We start from the raw sequence: 18,871 nt of genomic DNA on the forward strand, positions 1-18,871 counted from the left end.
TTCCCTCAGTTGCTGGTAAGGGGAGCAACATGACCTAAGTGAGCATCCAAGTAGCCAGGGCTCAGCAAGCATGGCACAAAGTTGTTTCTACATAGGGCTAAATCTTTGCTGCTGTGTGAGCTAGGTAAAAAGCTACTCTACTTTGGAGTCATGCACAGTCCACTACACTGCATTACAGATTTGACTAGCATTGTATGTAAATGATAATGTTCTCATTTTCTTGCACGTGAACATGCGTTTTCTTTTGTTTGTTATTGGGATAAGCTGGGAGGCAGAATGGCTTCTCAAACTTTTCAGTTATGTTTTTAAGTGTCATTTGCATAATTATAGTGAAACTATCAAGCCTATGCATACTTATACAAAGAGGCATCTGGTAGGCAGTGAACTCAGAAGGGGCAATATCTGCCCCTCTTCAAATACTAGGTGAAGAGGCTTGCTCATATCTATACTCTGCTTCATAATTGGTTTCTGAGGAATGCTGTTCTTAAATACCTCCTTAAAGTTAAATGCTGTGCTAATGACAACCATTACAAGTAACACACTTTCTTGTTATACAATGAAAATAAGGCTGCTGTGATTTTTACCTTCTGTCATATTTATGGCATCGACTGAGACAGATTTTAATAGTGGATGATCAAACATTAGGTGACACAATTACTGGTTATTTCTGGAGTGCTATTTCATCATTAGTGAAGGGACAATCCATCTGGATAGTTAGTTCCAGCTCTGAGCTCTCATTCATAGGTCAAGATGCTTGACACTTTCTTAACCAAAAAATATGGGTGTTATTATCTTTTTGACAGGATGACTGCTACTTTTGCCTCCCCTTCTTGCCAAAAGGACTTCACATTTATGTAATACCTTTACTATAGCTTATTCTACAGAATTAAATCAATAACATTTTTTTTTTTTTATTTTGCCTGACAAGTGCATGGTTATTTTACAGTGCTGTAAAAAGCATTGTGTGCCATTAAATACACAACAGATTTTTTTTCAGGACTAATTAATTCTTGCAGTTGTTACTGCCATCCTTCTAAAGACAGCAGGAATCTTAATGCAGTTAAGAGTGTGACTATCATACAAAATATTGTTTTCAAGTTCTGCTGCAGATTTTTTACATTTAAAGCACTGGAGAGTGCTTCTGCTTTGGTCCTCCATAACATCAAGGTGGAATTCCAGCCTATAAACCTGAGTTTAGTGCAGATCATTTTATGTTCTATAGTAACTAGGAGGAGTCTAAATAAAATACTGTGCATTCAGATCATGTTTTAAACCAGGGTTGATCTAGATTGCATATCCCTTTATGTTCTGATTCAAGATCATCTCTAAATCCAAGAAGTATAATGAAATTATTCAAGAAGTTTCATTTCTTTATTAATTTCCTCATTAATGAGTAAATTCATTAGAATTTTGTGCAGAATTATTTCCTTATTCTTCACGGTGAAGACAATAATAAAATACCATAAAATCCAGATTAGTAGACTTATTTCCTCTGATTGACACTATACAATACCTAATGCATTGCAGTTTTGCAAAAGAAATGAAATCTGGAAACTTGCATTTTACTTGTGGATAACTTTATTTAACCACTTTTACATTACAGTAAGTAAACAGTATATTAACGTATTTATTTTTGTGTGCATGCCGTTGTCAAGATACATACAGTGTTAAGTCTACAGTGCAATAATTAAGAATTTAAAGTAGAATGATGCTGCAATCTTTTCTGAAAACATCTGACCCATTACTGATTGCACTGTGAGGTTTCTTAGGCATATGTAATTATAAGTAGGGTTTGTTTTGCATTACATTAAAAATTAAAAAGTTTCAAGGTGTACCCAATACAGATGAATTCTCAAAAGTATCCATAAAAATAGAGATAGCAAGAGCAGGCAGTCTCCTGAGTGATTTTTATATATAAAAAAAATTAGTTTAAAAGCAATGGAAGGCAGAACCTTACCATGTGTAGGTGTTACTGAAGACAAAAGGCCTTGTTTGTTTGTGTGTTTTTTTAAAACACCAGTCATGACCCCTTGAACCTTGGCTAACCTTGGTTAAATTCTTTCTTCTCATCTATTTTCCAGTTCAAAATAGTAGCAGACAAAAAGCATGCTGAATTTGGTCCACAGCCTGGGGCAAAACCTCACTGCTATTGAAGATGAGGTGAAAAAACTCTTCTTTAAATTGGTTTCACAATCTTCATTGATAAGTAGTTCTGTGGGAGTGAGGAAAGAGGAAACAACAGAAGTGAAAAGATTTATATTTTTATGGAATATTTCAGTGTAGTTTTCTAAAAGACACTTAAGATCCTAGACCACATCAGAATATGTTCAGGGTACGCTAATTTCAGTTAAAATATGGTAAAGATAGTAAAGTAAGATATTTCAGAGTAAAATAGAATGAAATCCATACACAATTTTTAATTGTGTACATTAGTAACACCTCTAAAGCACCGTCTTCAAGCTTCATCTTCAGTTTTAATGTAGTTCTTATTTCTTTATCATTAAAAATCCATTGGAACTGTTTACAGGTATAAGGATATAATCCCTATCTCCCTGCTAGAATTGAGCTGATTAGAATTTCTTGTAGGAGGAAAGGGGTGTATGCTGTTGACACTCATAAAAGCTAGCCTCACACTACAGCTGAACAGTAACACTGAAAAAATTCTTACCGGCAATGAATAGAGGAGTACTGCTACAAACAAGAGTATGATCAGCAAGATAATAAGGCCTATGAAGAGCCACTTAAACCTGCGCCACACAATAAATTTCATTGTCTTGCAGGGATTTGTAAACCAAAGGAAGGAAGTGTCTGGTCGGCTGCATTTTGAAAGAAAAAAAAATATTAATTGTACTATAAATATAGGGAATAGTTAAACTAACCCAGCAAAACACTGTGGTTTTAGAGTTGAAAAAAACATAGATAATTTTTTAGTATAAGATAGCAATTTCAGTAAACGTGTGCTATTATATTGAAACCACCTTGCTTTTTTATCCTTACATTTGCAGAAGTAAACACAGATGGCTTTTATAAGCTTTTTATAAGCGCAGTTTTGCAAAGCATATTTCAGGTCTAATATGTCACTTGCTGCATGCAGATCTTGTCAAGAGCATCAGTTGCTAGATGCATATTTCTCAAGCTAGTAAGAGAAAAACATCTTACTTTGGTAGATCTAATTTGGGGTTCATGTTGGGTTCATCTCTTCCTTTACCAGCTGGCCTTTCCTCAGCTTCTTTTTCATTGACAACTTCCAATGTCATTTCAACTTTACCCTTCACAAAATACGCGGCACGAAACAAGAAACAAACATCTTACTGAAACAGCAGGAAGAATACTTGTTTGATACTTAAACAGCGCAGTCTTGTACAAGATTCTTTTGTGTGCACATGTATGTTTCCATTTCAAAGTATACCTGTTTCTGCACTGTGGCAGTGTCACAATACAGCCATAGAGAATGACAAATAAAAAAAAAGATACAGTCCATAAAATGGTTTTGCTAATTTACTAGCAGTTCGATTTTAGGCTAAGTATTGCTTTTACCAATTTGGCAAAACAAAGTTCTGTTTTTCTTTCAAGAACAATGCAAAGACTGAATCTTTCCCTAATGATTAAGTGTCTCATTTTTATGTTGCTGTTGGATTTTTTTTTTTTATTATTATTTTTTATCTCCAGATAGATTAGATCCTTGGCAATAAAAAAGTTTGGTTAAATTGCTTTGGTTCTTCTGATAAGCAAGAAGCCAGTCTGTATTTTCAGTATATAAATTATATATATATATAAAATATATATATTTATATATAAATATAAATAAATACATACATATATATATATATATATATATATATATATATATATATATATATATTCAAAAAGCTTTGGATTTAAGCTTTTTTTCTTTATTCTTTAATTCATTTAAGATGTCTAATGTTTCTCCTAAGCAAGCAATAACATGCTAAATTCATTCGAATAATAACAATATTTGTCGATTTGGTGAGATAACTGGACTCAACATGGTGCCAAAGTCCTTCAAGGTAAACAAAGTTAAAGACAAAATAAATGAATTAAATTATTAAACTCATAGTTTAATTGTTGATGGAGCAAACTTCCTGAATTTGTGCATGGGACCAAGTATTTACTCCTCTATCCACTGAAAGATAACAGCTAAGCAAGGGTCTCTTTTCAAGTAACCAAGAGTAAAGCGAAGTAATTTTTAAAGTAGTAGTAATCATACTGCTAAAATGCGTGAGCCATCCTTTTCAACATAACACGGCCACCATCCTTTCATAGATTTTTGTTCAAAGAGAGAGGCAGTCTTGGGAGCCTTCTGAAAACTGTCTGCCTTGTATTCTGGAATCATGTCTATATTGCATTTCTCTGGAATTTTTGCTGGAATGATTGTTTTATGTAAATCAAGTTCCACAAAACCTGCAAGACATAGAGATTAAAAAATAAGCATTGTATAATGCTACCAACCAAAAGCACAGTGGTTCAACATAAACCTTTTATCTCCAAGCATGTTCTAGAGGAAAAGTGATGAACACATGTGTTACATTCTTATTTATCTAAGCATGTTGTGAGGCATGTAAGAGGCTGTGTTTATACCCATCTTGTTGGTATTGAAAGCATTGGTGTTGATACAATGCCTCAGCAAGCTGCCCCCCTCCTTTTTAATGCAACATGACTTGATATTTAATAGTGTTTTCCCCCATGTACCTAAACAGAAAATAACCAAGTACAGCAATATAATGCATATGTAATTTGTGGTAGTTAAACATATTATTTACCAAACTTTTTAATGATGGTTATCAATTGATGATTTGTTTCCAGTTTTTGAGGGCTATATGGTTTGCGTGTAATCTAAAGATTTATCTACCTTAAAACAGGGTAGAGAAGTTTCTGCAGAGCAGTATCTCTATAAGGTCTTTTTTTTGTGTGTGTAAGCTACGGCATTCAACTTTGAAAATCGGTATTTGTCATTTTTAGAGCAAAACTTCAGATTAGTCAAAAGTGACTAAGTGCAAAATTTCTTGCAAGACTTCTTGCATGACATGTTTTATTGCAATACTTCTGTTTTCCTATGTGTTACTTAGTTAAATAAAAATACCATAAGAAAAAATATCCTCTGGTGTTAAGAAATCTTAAATCCTCTCAGTCAACGCTTTTCACTGAACGTATGTAAAGGCCTGCCTCAGCAAGGATGCTGTATGAATCTGAATTAATAATAGCATGAAATAGATTGTTTGACCTAATTTACAGCATTATTATAGCATAATTCCTTTACATAGAATTGAAGTACTCTTGCTGTAAGTAAGTTTTCATACACATTATGAAATTTCATACACATTTAAAAGTTGGACTTGGTGCTTAGGGACATGGTTTAGTGGGTGACATTAGTAGTAGAGGGATCAGATGATCTTGGAGATCTTTCCCAACCTTAATGATTCTATGATTATCTTGCCGTTCACATGTTGTGGTAAGACTTACATGAATACAAATTATATTGGTTTACCTGCAGTTAGGCTTTCACTGAGTGAGTATCCATTAATTCATGAGCACAAGTTACAAACACTGTACTACTGTGTGAAGGCAGGAGTGTACTTGCATGCTCAGTAGCTAACTTTGAAAATATAGACTTTAATGCAATAATTTAAAATTGTTTTTATACCCTACTTTGATATGATGATAATTCTTAGAAATCTTACCGAGATAGTCATCCAAAGAGAACTTGTCATTATCCCATATCTGGATGATCAGTTTGGGTGGGATTCTGAATTCTGTCTTGTCAAGACTCCAAAAATGTTCCTATTTTAAAAAACAAAACACAAGTAACTTCTTAAAATTACATCTGAAAATTCAATTCTGTGGTCTGTTAGTAGTTGTAAATTCTAGGGTGGGAGGGGGAAAAATTAAGCATCCCTTGACCTTGCAAAGAGGAGACTGCTGTTCCTTGCTCAAAGGAAAAATTGAATCTGCTTGCAATAGCAGCTTGAGAAAATTATGCAGAAATGAACCAAGCTGCCTCTATATGTGCAACAGAAAAAATTAACAGACTAATTATGGTATGTATTCAAAGTATTGAAATCTTTAGAAATACCTACCTTTTTGGAAACTACACAGAGTTGCTCTGCTGGGAGATAGTCAAAAGGAAAAACAAATCTCCAGTTAAAGTTCCCTTCACCATCCAATGATCGGTAATGGACATCTGTTTTCTGCTTATTTTCCTCATTACCAGGCATCCATCTGAAAGTAGAGACAGACACATTTACTGTTTGTAGTGGAACTACACTGGTATGCATTTGTATTGCAACCATGGTTTTGAGTGGTTGCAAACAAGCCACGGGAGTTGCTCATGGACAGCTAGAGGCTTCTATAGACACATGGATGGAGACTTTCACATGCTTCCTATTTGGTTCAAATTTGGCACTGCAAATACAAACACCTGAACTGAACTTTTAATCTGCTAAGACTAGTACTCCAACTGCGGTGAGTTTTATTATTATTATTTTCTGAAAGAATTAGATCAATAGCCTAGTAGTATCTTGCTGTGTAGCTGTTTTTTTTGTTTGTTTGTTTTTTACATTAAGACTACGAAATGTAACAAGATTCCAAGCTGTGTAGTACCGAAGCTAACACACTAGCTTGTCTGTTGCTTCTCACCTCTAGATTTTATTTTTTTGTAAGGCTGAATTTTTGGGATCTTTCACAACACATTAACTGATCATGCTATATCTCATGATACTTCTGTACTTATCTGAGGTTAGCACTACTTCAGAGTGAAGGGTGCACTGCCTTGGCTGAACCAAATCATCTTTGGTATCCATGTTCTTGGCAGTTCCAGTATATTCTGAACATCGTTTATCTGCAAATGTTAAATGACAGGATGCTCCTACCCTTTCACATAAATGTCACTCATTTCTTCCCCTGTGATGCTCTTTTCATCCAGAAGGACATCTTTGGTGTTCCAGACAATCACACGTAAAACATACCTAGGAGAGATGATGTTTGGGGAAAGAGAATTGAATTGCCTCTGTCATGGCTGCCAGATGATGTGCAATATGTATAGATACTTACTTCTTGGCTTTTCGGGGAGTGATGTTGAAGGGAGGGCCTGGAGGCCCTAAGCTTTTAGGGAAAACATCAACCCACATCTGGAGCTTTCCCTGTATTAGTAAAGAAAATGAATGAGGGATTGTTTGCTGCATACGTGTTTATCACAGTAATTCTGTGAAAATGTCTATTGATTAGTACTAATTTCTAGCTCATTCATGTTAACAGTGTCAGAACTTGTACAGGCTTCAGGCACCCTTATGTATTTTGGCTTTTCTGCTTGCAAAAGGAATGCTCTATTTCTGCATTCAAGAAACAGAAGTAAAACCAGTTCATAGTACCTGAGGGATGTTGGGCTGGAATGTGCTATATAAGGTCCTCGTCTCCACATGCTCAGGTACCAAACCCTGAGTTCTGAGGATATGAAGGGCTAGCCGCTCTTCACCTGGACCAAGATGCTGATGCAGTACTTTGTTAGCTTCTGAAACAAAATAAATGGAATAAAACAGGGGCTCGTGACTCAGAATTTGCATTTGAAATTTTTTTATAAAAGTTAAAATTGAGCACAAAACTGCGTACATTAAAGTCAAAATAGCTGAAAAGTTTTATATTTGTGTCAATATGAATTTAAGAAGGAAATTAAACAAACTCACCAGCTTCCTCCAAAGTATAGTCTTGTCCCGCATAGTTAATTCTTCTACCATTTTCAGAGATGACAGGAGGAGCATAACCTTTAAACCTGGCTATGTTTTGCAATAACTGGGTTGGTTTCAGTTGATCACGCCATGTGTTCACACCAGAACTTTTAGGAAAACAACAGAAACATATCTTAAAATTATTCAACATTCAAGGTATTTATCAATTATCTTAAATTTATTTATTAGTTTTAAAACGATTCAGAAAGGACAGCAACATATCTGGTTAGATTGGCTGCTTGCGTCTGATACAATGACATGATTTTGAACCAGTTCAATTACCTTTCAAGACAATGCTTTTTCTTTACATATCAAAATAACACATTAACAGATTCTTTCATATTAATTAGCATGAATAGGTCAGAAAACTGTTAAGTATGTGTTCGCTGTATAGAAACAACACACATTACCATATGAAAAGAGAATTAAAATGTTTTATGTCATTGTTTTCAGTCAAGGCTCTTTTGAAGACTTTAAAGCTTAACTTGGAATTCAGATGATACAGTGAGCTCAACAGAAAAGCATCAGAAAACATACAATTGTTTTAACTATACAATTGAGATGAAGGAAGTCCAGATTTGTTACAGACAGTGGAGACCAGATGTACAGATGACTTCTCAACAGACAGTATGACTTACATGCAGTACTGCTGCGGGATGCCACAGTGAGACCCGTAACGAGAAAGAAATCTGTTCTCAAGATCAATTGTGGTTTCTCCCACTTTTTCATCACGAGTCAATGTGTCATAGTCATAGACTGAAATTTTCAGATCTTTTTCTTGAGGTAAGAAGCAGCTGAGTTCATACATTCTAAATATAAAAGCGTCCAGTTAACACTATCCCTCAGAATGTTTATTTTTGATATAACATACTAAATGGATGCTTCCAGTTCAGCTGATAATTCTAGTAGCAGTTACCATTGATACTCTACTTCATTATTTGTAAATATTAATATTTCTGTTTTGTACTGCTATGGATATTTCAAAGTTCCTTTCTACACAATGCATTACTTGGGTTTTTCTGTGCAGCAGCTTGAAATGGGACTTGGAAAGAAGCTAGTGTGGCTCTTGTTAATCACACTGTTAAAATCCACTTTTTTTGCATAATTAGAACTACTAAATTTTTAAATCACAATACACACACAGCTGGAGTTTCAATAAATATGGTCCAAATGTTCAGTGTCTGACTAGAAGGGATTAGTCATCTTGCTGCCCTTTACAAAAAAGACTGGAGAATTTGCCTAAATTAATTCTCTGAATCTACTTTCAAAGTATTCAGTCTGATGTTTGTCACTGCTACTGAATGCATTACTTTTGAGTACTCTAGTGGCAAATTATTCTCAGTATCCTTTTTTGATTTAATTTCTAGTCTGACTTTTTAACATAGACTTCCAGATTCATTATAGAAGAACTTGGAAGAACTGGTTATTCATTGTGACACCAAAGTTTCAGAACTAAAACTTTTTCCATATTTTCTAGGCACATTTCATTATTCTTATACTAAACTGCCCTGTGTTATATATGTATGTTGTCTGCATTTGTGCAGTGTACCCATGTAATACAAAAAATTTAGACCAGTCAAACACCTACACTGTACATTGATTACAAAAGGGAAATACCTTATGTAACTTCAGTCACAATCATCAGTATAAAACTGTGAATACAGCACTAGATATTTAAGATAATGGTTAATCTCAATTGCATGACATTCTCAGAAAACATGAAACATTCTAAAATGCGGAAATGGAAAATAAAATTTGTTACCTGCCAAAAACTGGGTTGAGAGTATTAGGCACGTAATTATCTCTGTCTTCAATTACTTTTTTACCAAGGGATATTTTTATGTAAGGATCACACTATTTAAAGTAAGAAGAAATGTTATTAACAAGTAGTTATAAGACTAACTTTATGTAAAATATATTACAGCAGAGTTAGCTCACAGACATTCCAAAATCAAGTCTCACCAGCCCATTATTATCCTGGGGTTGAAGCTGCAAAGCTCGAACAATATAAATGCGCACAATACACTCCTGAGGTCCGCTGTCTGGTAGCTCGCGGAACTGGCGAGGAGGAGTTGGAGTAGTGGGATCATCAGGTAATGCATAGATTTTAAAGGATCCCTAAAAAGTAACACAAAGACTCAATCAAGATAAATGTAGAAAAATCTATATATTTTTTTCTTATTTATCCTATGCATACACGCAGTTTTACACAGAAACAGGAAAATTATATCCTTCTTTAAGTTAATAGTTGTCACTTGGAAGTCATTTGACTTCAGTGGGTTTTGGGTAAGACAGCAAAGGCAAAGTTATATCCCTAGCTGACTGAAATTGATATACTTCTTAAAAATTTCAACAGTATTACTTAGCTTGCTCCTGCTAAGAACATGTAATATACTTCATGTTTATTTGCCTTACCAAAAACAATTTATGTTATTTTTAAACCGATGTTAACATTATTTTCATCTTTAAAAGTCATAAAGTCACAGATACAGTACAAAATACTTTTCACAAATTCATTCTACAAATGTACTTTGCTGAGAACGTCTGCAGGTGAAACTTTGACTCTGTTCAAGGGACTATCTGGGAAGGTTCTGTTCCACAGACAGGTTCCCAGAGAGACTGCATTAGCAGGAATGGTATTTCTTTGAACTTACCATGTATCACATTTAATGTAAGCCATGAGCAGCTGTCCCTTCTGTGAAAAAAGGCCTATACCTAAGCAGGTAAGAGCATTTGCATTTAACTCTGCTGAAATGTTTACATGTAGATTTACTCAAATTATAAGCTCTTAAGAACAAAAGACTGCATCCAGCATTTTGTTGTTGCCCATTACCTGAAATTTACCTTAAATTCTCCAACCACTGATGGATCATCACCATCCTCAGTTTTGCCTCTGTATAGCTTAAATGTATCACAGAAATCTGTTAGGTTATTAAATTCAGGTACTTTCTCCAATTCACAGTCGTATACCTTAAAGAAAAAAAAAAAAAAGGGAAAAAGAAAAGAAAACACACAGTTTAGAAATTAGCATACCTATCAGCTCCAACAGTGTGGTACTGCAATGTGTACTGTATATTTGATGGAATACCTTAAGGAATTAAAGCATTAAAAGCTATTTTTACTTTTACATCTAAGTGAGTGGAAGAGATGCAATATTTGGAGAACATGATATCAGGCTTTATTTAGGTCTTGTTAAAAACAGAGTAAACAGCATTTTACAACATTTATTTTTACTTTCTTCATTAGGTGTATTTAGATGAGACATGAAAGTGATCTGGCTTCAACTTTCAACAAAGGGACAGTAAAAGATGCTGTCGTCAGTCTGTTCATACTTTTTATTTATTTATTTATTTTTCAATCTGTAGGCTTAGTTCTAGGACCTGATTGGCAACCAAAAGATTAGGAGTAAAATTCCATTTGACTGAAGGTTAGACTAAAATGCTTAGCTACAATTATTAAGAGAAGTATTAAGTAGAAAAGAATTAAAGATTTTTTTCTTAAAACTTTCATTTCACCATGTGAATTAATAATAAACCTTTAAATGAAATCATGTACAGCTAAATTTTGAAAAGTGTTTAAAAAAAATGAAGGGATTGGCTCTGACCAGGTTTTGGGTCTGCAAACGTTGGCAAATATTCATTTATTTTTATCAACAGCAATACCTTTAAAGTGTCATATCCTTTTTTAATATACTGTCCGCATTTTTCATGGTCTCCTGTTGAAGCATAAAATTTGCTCCACCAATCCACAATTTCTTCCTCCTTAAAAGAAAAAAAAAAAAAAAAAAAAAAAAAAAAATATTGGGAGTTAAAGCCTGTCATATCATACAGTACAGCAGACACAATGAACAGTTAAAGTCAGGAAAAGCCAAAATTCTCTAAAACTCATTATCAGTTAAATAATAGTAAAAGTTCATCTGCAAGAGGAATAGAATGCAAATGTTAAGGCTGAAAAGATGGAATTACTCTTACCTAGGGTTAGACATCTAGCTAGCTTGTTAGTCAAGAGAGAGACATCTCCAACAAAGCAATTAATTACTGCTGTCTAGATAACCATTTCAAAGGACTGCTTTCTGGAGCTGTATGTATTTTTCTCCTCCATCTTCCAGCAGTGCAGCACAGTCTAACCACTTAAGTTTTAGATTGCTTAAGTCACAGGAAGTGAATGTACACTTAGCTGGTGCAGTCATTGTTTTGTCTGCTAAGGAAAAACACCATCAAGTCTGGGATTCATTGCAGGATTTGCATTCTTGTAAAAACTACAAGTGAACGTGTTGATTTATTTATTTCCCCTGGAGGAAAAAATATGCTAGCTTGCTTTCAGCATTCCCATTTAAGTAACTCGAACTGATCTGACCATACATCTTTCCATTAAAACCAGTGGACATCATCTGTACCATGACAAAATCTAGTCAGTTAGTGGTCTTCCTTAGTGATTACCAAATGTGGTTAAAAAGAAGGAGCAATGAAATCTTGAACTCTTAAAAATATTAAGACATGCAACCACTACATGTATATATACAATCTACGCATTCCACTAAAACTGTATTCCTGTGTCTTTTTTTCCAATCTTTACTTATTTATTTAAAACTGATACCACTTTTTTTTTTTTTTTTTTTCCAACGGAGTACTATTTTCTTTATTTTTACTCAGGGATTAGCATAGTAATAACCATTTGCCCCTAAAACATACTCTAATTGGTATTCATTCGCTTTGTAATCTTTGACTGTTTGGATTTAAAGAGATTCTTAAACTACTATACAAATTACAGATCTTTGAATGTAAAGTTTTGATTTTTTTTTGTTTGTTTTTGTTTGTTTTTTACTGTCTAGGGGTTATTATTTCAATCTTAGATATTTTTCCTAAATTTAGCATTTTACAAGTTGATGGTATATTTAATGTCAAATACAGTCAAAGATTACCGTTCTCATCCTAATGATTAACATTTAGGAAGTGATATTGATGTACTGATTTTCAGTTGAAGTTCTTATTTACAAGAAAGCATTTTATAGGTTTTTAAATATATTATACATTACCTTTTCTGTTAGCTGCTCATGAGGATCAATTTATATAAAAAAAAAAAGAACAAAAGAATAATGATAAGGAGATGTTTTGTAGAATTTAATAAATTAAATGAACTCTAAAAGCTTTGCTTTTTTGTATATAATTTTGCATTTAAAGTAGCTAATGTCAATAATTTATAAGTTTTTAGGGATATGTAGACACGGTATAATTTTTTTTTCTGCTGTCATTATGGCCTGGATGTTAAAAGTATATATATAATGTGGAGCAGATATATGTATATGTGCTCCATATATATACATATATACATACATACATTTTTATCAGAAATCAGAGCACTTACAAAACTGAATTTATTCTTTTCCAAAGTTCACATACATAAAATTGATTTTTGTACCTTTTGAGTATCTACTTCTTTATAGAAAAATACACTAAAACAAGAACATTTTCCCTTTGTATTATCATTTTTTAGTTGTTTACAGCCTATAGAGTTTCAAGAGTCTGAAAAAAATGTGAATTATAAAGTACAACAACAATCAGTACATGTGCTACAGATTTATCTGTGTAAATGCAATAATCTGCTCAATCCAAAATGCTTCACCTGTTAAATCACAGATACTGCAATTATGATCAGATACTCCATTTAGAGCAAGAATCATGCATCCCATTTGTAAGCTCTAATAAGCTAGTATAATTTGTGCTAGTGTTTGCATTTTGTCCATTGTATTTTAATTTAAAGGCATAATCCATAATTTTTTTATGCAAAGCCAAGCAGAATATGCAAAACATTTTATGAGTACATGCCCAATATATCAATAGGTCATGACATTGTTCTGATGTATCATATTCAATTACTTCCATTTTTATTCTGAAAATAATTATCTTGCAGGAATATTCAAGCCTGCTACATTTAGTAATCTTGTATTTCCATTTTGAAGTTAGACATTTTTTTTTTCAGGTTAACATGACACTTGTTTTTCTACAGGCAATTACAGTGATTTATTCTTAGAAGTTGTACCATTACTGATTTGCAAAATTCAGGAATTAAATTCTTTACCGTATTTAAATTTGACTTAGCTTAAATGGTGTTTTGTAATGTTGATACCTTGAAAGGTAGATCGCATAACCGTACAATAATTGTTTGAACTCCCAATTAGAGCCTTTTCACAAAATATAATTGTGTCGATCTGTGAGTCATTCATTAGAGCATAATACTTAAGGAGTTGGAATTAGACATTTTTTGGTTTTGTTACTTTTGTTACTCCCCCCCCCTTTTTTTTTTTCCCCTTAATACACCTTCAAATGTCTCTTCAAATAATGCACTTGGCAGCTCTGGGAAGAAGAGGTTATGAACCTTCAGGCCATCTTTAAAAATTCCCCCAACAAATAATGAGTCTTCTCTATTTGGATACTATTACTCCTAAAACTGGTAAGCAGGATGTGCTCATAGAATGGGGGTTGAAAGCCATGATGATAAATTTGAGATTTTGGAGTGAAATATTCACATGGCAATAACTATATACCAATTACTGTCGTTTTTAAAATCTATCCATTGACTTCACTATGGATTGTTTTATGTGCAATTTTTGAGGTACTGTTAGCTTTTTGAACATCTTAAGTTTATGGAGGAAAAAAAAAAAAAAAGATGTAGTGGATCCCTACCATAGTTAGAGTTAGAATTTTATTTACTGTAGATTTATTTTATTCTCCACAAAGCTGACTTTTGAACAAAGTTTAAATAGTGTGGCTCAATTATTCCTGTTAATTTTGGTGATTTTAGTAGATAGATTCCAAATAAGGCAATACAAAAAAATCCACGTTTTAGTAGTTCATAACTAACATACATACATATTTTGATATTTATGACTTTCCAAAGAAGGGTACCTTAATTTGTAACTAATCCTGCTAGATTTATAAGCATCATTTCCTCCAAAATCTCTCTATGGAATGATTGCTAAGAGAAGCTCAGCCTCAAGACTACATCCTGTTATCATTCTTTCCCCATCTGCCCCCATTCTGGTCCATGCATTAGCTCTGTACATACATACATGCACTGTGGTTGGAGAAGTCATTTTGCTGAGTGCTGTTGCCATACTGCTTAAACACTGGAAATTGGAATGCAATTGATGTAATTTTGGATTTTTGTATTGTCCTTAGGGTATGGTCTGCATATCACTTATTCCTTCCTTATTTATTTCAACCTAAATTGTTTCAAATATTGTTTCCTTCTCTCACATGCATGTTATCACTGTGTCTAGTATTATACTGTATTTGGGTCAGGTGATGTCAAACTCTAAAAGAAATTGTTTCACTTTAGAGTAGCATTAAAAAATTTCCCTATCATAGATTAAATCAGGTATTAAAATTCATAGCAGTATTGCCACTGGGTTCAATTTTTTTTTTATTTAAATCTTTTTTCTTAAAATTTCTAAAGAAAATAATCATCTGTACTATCTATAAAGTTTTCATATTAGAACAGAGGGCCTAATTCAGACGAAAATTAGAGAAGTCTTTTTTGCTATAAAATAAATATCCATTATACTTTCCATGTATGAGGAAAGTAAATGTAAGAAAATGTTCTATCAGAGTTTAATTATAGTCTGAATATCATGACATTAAAATAGCAAGGAAGAAGTAAAGGAAGAACACTGCAATCAGTAATGTTACAATAGCAGTGAGTTTGAAAGTTAAATTCAGTAGTGTTTACTTTGGGACCTCTGTAAATTAAAAAGTCTGTCTTTTTGAAAAATCAAAGTTGTGGATTAAGAGCCTACAAAATTAATATGTTACAGCGTATAATCTTAAAGCTTCCTTTATCAAGCTATCAGAAATTTACGAAAACACCTAACATTGTACAGTCCTAAAATTACTGAAAAAAATCCTTAAAAATATATCGTCTGGAATTTGCCTTCACTCAGGTTTCAATTCAACAGCAAAATTCTGCAGGTGGAATTATTTTTTTTACCTGTAAAGTAAGACTGTACTGTGGTGGTCCTGAAAGAATCAGAGCAGTAGTGTAGAGAGATTCACAAGGCACAACAGAACAGGAAAGAAAAGAGGTGTTAGCACAGGAAAAAATGTTTCAGTGTTAAAAGTTGTGGATGACTATAAGAAAATAGTTGTGGATGACTGTAAGAAAGGCAAAGCCATGACAGCTTTAGGTTTGGGGCAACATGGCTTTGATTCTGTACCCACTAAAGCACAAACCTACTGCCTGCTCTATTTAAAGCTGTTCAGTCTGTGTGGGATCAGACTGAGAGATTAGACTGCATCACCAGTGGACAAGTGGGTAACGTTCTATTTTATGCTTTCCGTAGCCATTGTATGAATTCATTCCTAAGCTACTCGGTGAACTTTATCTTGCACAAAAAGCTATAGCTTGATGTTTACTACATGAAAAAAGAGGTCAAAATAATTAATTAATGCTTTCCTATCACGAAGAAAGTTTGCTTCATTTCTGATCATTTTGTTTTCTAGATAGTTTCTCAGAAATCACAGATTTGAAGAAAATCAAGCATCAAATTTCAAGCATTACCTGGGCTGCTAGCAGTGGTTGCGCATCTTCCATTTCAATTACCGTATCCTGGCACGGTGCAGCAGAGAGTAGACTAACTGTAAGCCAAAGATTTTATTAAGGCAACACAATGTAGGAAAAGAATAAATTACTGAATTTAATTACTGAGTAAATTACTGAATTTAATTTCCATAGAATTTGAAATCCAGTTACATAAGATGTAAAAAAATAATTGCCTACATGCTTGGTCCTCTAAAGAAAGCAATTAATTGCAATATTCTGCTAAAAATAGATATGCAGTATTTTTCTGTGCAGTATCAACAAACATTTCTCAAATATATAGAATTACAAAAAGTAGATTTTGGAAAAAATACAGTGGAATATCTCAGCTTCACATTCAGAGCATTCTTGCTGGAATTGTTATGTTGGTAATCAGTGCAGTGGTAATCTCCAAGTAGTTAAGTTCATTCTAAAGCAGAATGTCAGGATCCAGTATGCTCATTCTGACAGTGGACTCCCCTTTGCACTCTTATACCCCCTCAGAGGTATACTGCACTACTTACTAAGTTATATGTATTTTTTTTCTTTCAGATCATACTATCTTCAAGTAAATACTCAACATGAGATGACTCTGTATGCTGTTCTGAACAGTTAACACCAAAAGTTGATTATTCTAGCATCTCATAAGAAGCATAACTTTACATTCCATGTATTTACCTTTCATTTGTGGTGCAATGTCTTCTTTAGTAGTGTAGGGGTCACAGCGAAAACTTTCCAGTAAATCAATAGTACACTGTCCCACAATCGGTTTCCGTCCAAATGGTCTGTGGTCTATTACTTTAATAACAAGAGATGGGCTGTACAACTCCTCTTTTGGCAAAAGCTAAAAGTGAAAGGTTAGATTTTGTTTATACTGCAGACAGAAGGAAAATGAACAAAAAAGATTTTTCTCCTACATTAGAGCTGATGCTACATTTATTTAATATTAAACTATTATGTTCTATGGGCGTATGGTAAATTAAACTTCTAACCTCATATTATGATTCAGTAAAAGTCAGTAAATAAGAATAGTTCTAGTTACTGTAAATTTTAGTATTGAATCTTACACAGTTCCCATCCTAGCAGCAGGAAAGTAGCCACACACCTATAGGTAAATTGGTGTCTTCTCAAATAAATACATCTATACACTGTACTGGAGCATATCAGACCATATAATTTTTCAATATATGTACAGACATATTTACACTATCTTTGTCAGTCACACTCAGTGCCTTGCTTATATTAAGTCGAAAAAGGACACAAGTTTTTCTGTTTGTGCTTACATAAACAAATCCTTCACCTTTAAAAGTATGGTGTAACTGTTTTTGCTATAGATAGCTGGTATATAGTTTTTAGCAACGTACAACTTTCATGAAGAGAACAGACGATGGAAAATTTGGTGTCTTTTTGAGATTTTTGATCACCACAGATTCCACCATTTCACCCCCACATTCCACAATGAGACTAGGAGACATAACAGGTGCCAGTTGGTAGTTTTTCATGTTCCGCAGCCCCCAAGCCAGAATCTGTAAAATAAAATTCAATATAAGCAAGAGAAAGAGAGAGATCAATATGCTTAGAATGATACTCAAAAAGATGCTCAAAAAGTAGGAAAGAAGAAATGAAGTTTTCTTCACTAATAAAGGGTGACTGGCAAAATATTTCAAGGTTGTTTTACTAGGACAGCTAATGGAAAAAAATCAAACTCAAAAATACTTATAGAAAAAAATCCCACACATAGTTCGCGTTATGATTTTTTTCTCCTGTCGCTGCAAACAGACAAAATTGCTATCTGGAAGATGAAGATGAGAGATGACTGCGCTTGCATTCAGTTACTTTAAAATTAAACAGTACCTCAACAGCAGTGAGTTGAACTACTGGTCTGATTCCCTGAGGTACCATGTAAAGCTTTGGTGCTCTTTGTGATGGAAGAATTGGAAGGTTGGTGCCACCCTGTTAAGACATAAGTACATAAGTACTATTTTCTCTCTCCTTCCTTAAATGAAATATCTTGCCAGTATTAAGACAATTCTTCATATTATAACTCGCTATAAAAGTGAGTTATAATATACATTATATACTATATATATACATACATAATATAATAATACATACCTTGTCCCTCAAAATAAGTTCTGCAGCAAAAAGAATGTCTCCGCTAGCTTTGCCATTATTTATTACAGGATACCAGAGCAGTTTTGGTGTGACATCCTCTTCTGGGATCAACTTCACCAGGGGAGAACAAACACTTCTTCCAAGGAACTCATCTTTACCCTGCAATCAAAAAATAGTAATTATAGTTGTTACTGTCAAATATGATAGGAACAACAATAATAATAAATACAATAAACATAAAAAGCTTTCACATACCACTTGGTCACTGTCAAACAGTTCAATAACAACATGAGGTGGATTCTCAGCTACTGTCTGTGGGTCACCATAGATCTCAATTTCATTAAATATGAGAGTTTGGTCCCATGTAGGATTTAGAGTTGAATGAATGATCTCAGTTGTTTTGCTTTGATGGAGGAAAGAAACATGAGCATACGGATCTGAAA

General features: G+C 33.6%; 1 protein-coding gene across 5 annotated transcripts in view; it reads right to left on the reverse strand.

The window, feature by feature from the left end:
* Positions 1 to 1,571: 1,571 nt before the first annotated feature.
* The window catches only part of MYOF (myoferlin), a 66,257-nt gene continuing 48,957 nt past the window's right edge, over positions 1,572 to 18,871 (reverse strand). For all 5 annotated transcript variants that reach the window (XM_082764499.1, XM_082764497.1, XM_082764500.1 and 2 more), the window contains 22 exons: positions 18,684 to 18,865; positions 18,429 to 18,587; positions 18,168 to 18,266; positions 17,678 to 17,839; positions 16,992 to 17,157; positions 16,296 to 16,372; positions 12,775 to 12,786; positions 11,402 to 11,500; positions 10,584 to 10,709; positions 9,702 to 9,857; positions 9,502 to 9,593; positions 8,378 to 8,548; positions 7,698 to 7,846; positions 7,386 to 7,525; positions 7,069 to 7,157; positions 6,888 to 6,983; positions 6,096 to 6,237; positions 5,700 to 5,799; positions 4,229 to 4,422; positions 3,160 to 3,269; positions 2,669 to 2,816; positions 1,572 to 2,212 (listed from right to left, as the gene is read on the reverse strand). In XM_082764499.1, coding sequence (XP_082620625.1) covers positions 2,177 to 2,212; positions 2,669 to 2,816; positions 3,160 to 3,269; positions 4,229 to 4,422; positions 5,700 to 5,799; positions 6,096 to 6,237; positions 6,888 to 6,983; positions 7,069 to 7,157; positions 7,386 to 7,525; positions 7,698 to 7,846; positions 8,378 to 8,548; positions 9,502 to 9,593; positions 9,702 to 9,857; positions 10,584 to 10,709; positions 11,402 to 11,500; positions 12,775 to 12,786; positions 16,296 to 16,372; positions 16,992 to 17,157; positions 17,678 to 17,839; positions 18,168 to 18,266; positions 18,429 to 18,587; positions 18,684 to 18,865 — 2,705 coding nt within the window. In that variant the 3' untranslated portion in view covers positions 1,572 to 2,176. The remainder of the gene's footprint in view (positions 2,213 to 2,668; positions 2,817 to 3,159; positions 3,270 to 4,228; positions 4,423 to 5,699; positions 5,800 to 6,095; positions 6,238 to 6,887; positions 6,984 to 7,068; positions 7,158 to 7,385; positions 7,526 to 7,697; positions 7,847 to 8,377; positions 8,549 to 9,501; positions 9,594 to 9,701; positions 9,858 to 10,583; positions 10,710 to 11,401; positions 11,501 to 12,774; positions 12,787 to 16,295; positions 16,373 to 16,991; positions 17,158 to 17,677; positions 17,840 to 18,167; positions 18,267 to 18,428; positions 18,588 to 18,683; positions 18,866 to 18,871) is intronic.

The sequence above is a fragment of the Aythya marila genome (assembly GCF_965140915.1).
Source record: "Aythya marila genome assembly, chromosome: 7".
NCBI classification, from domain to species: Eukaryota; Metazoa; Chordata; class Aves; order Anseriformes; family Anatidae; genus Aythya; species Aythya marila.